At 59.2% G+C, this 868-nt stretch overlaps 1 protein-coding gene across 2 annotated transcripts in view; it reads right to left on the reverse strand.

The window, feature by feature from the left end:
• The window catches only part of clvs2 (clavesin 2), an 11146-nt gene extending 10505 nt beyond the window's left edge, over positions 1-641 (reverse strand). For both annotated transcript variants that reach the window (XM_028440678.1, XM_028440677.1), the window contains exon 1: positions 1-641. This exon is cut by the window's left edge. In XM_028440678.1, the coding sequence (XP_028296479.1) occupies positions 1-271 (271 nt within the window). In that variant the 5' untranslated portion in view covers positions 272-641.
• Between the last annotated feature and the right edge of the window lie 227 nt (positions 642-868).

Consider the following 868-nt stretch of genomic DNA (forward strand, 5'->3'; position numbering starts at 1 on the left):
GTTTCAGGTTCTTGAACATGTCCAGGTTCTGCTGCCGGTACTCAAAGTACTGGGCCAACAGGCGGAACGCCTCCGGGTGGTTGAACTTCCGGGCCCGGAGGAAGCGCAGGATGAAGGCGTCGTCCGTGCGCAGGAAGCCGATGTCCGGACGGGTGATGATGAGGTCGCGGACCTCCTGGATGTCCTGGTGCAGAGAGTCGGGGTTCTCCTTCAGCTCCACCTTGGCCTTCTCCAGCGTCTCCGCGGACAGGCCCGCCTGGAGGTGCGTCATGCTCCGCGGGCCGTGCGCGTGCGTGCGCTCCTGGTTCGGCTCTGTGTGTATGTGTGTCGCTGTGCACGCTCACTGGGGTGTTCTGGGAACCGGCTCAGCCTCCGGGAGGGGGCACCGACGCATGGCCAACGCTCGCGCCTTTACGCACGCTCCTGGTCCTGGTCCTGGAGCTCCGAGCATGGCGGAGCTGCTCCGGGTCCTGGTCCACAAAGAAGGAGTAAAACCACCTTCAGACTGATGATGCTGCTGCTCTTCCTCCTACATCATCATCATCATCATCTCCATCATCTTCTCCATCCTTCTCAGAAGGCCTCAGACCAGCAGCAGCACGAGCTTCATCCTCATACTGGGTTCCCTGCGTGTGCGCGTGCGTGTGTGAGAGAGAGGGGGAGGGGGAGGGGGGCTACCGTCTGTTGCTGGGAGGGTGACGGACATGTGGAACAGCTGGGGGAGGGGCGGAGCCACGAAGGGGAGCATTAAGACATTATCTAGTGGTTCACCATCATTCACAAAATCATGTTTGATTATTATTAAAAGCAATGTTTTTCAACCTTGGGGTCGTGACCCCATGTGGGGTCCCGTGGAATCCCTTAAAAT

This window comes from Gouania willdenowi (genome assembly GCF_900634775.1).
Source record: "Gouania willdenowi chromosome 24 unlocalized genomic scaffold, fGouWil2.1 scaffold_320_arrow_ctg1, whole genome shotgun sequence".
Lineage (NCBI taxonomy): Eukaryota > Metazoa > Chordata > Actinopteri > Blenniiformes > Gobiesocidae > Gouania > Gouania willdenowi.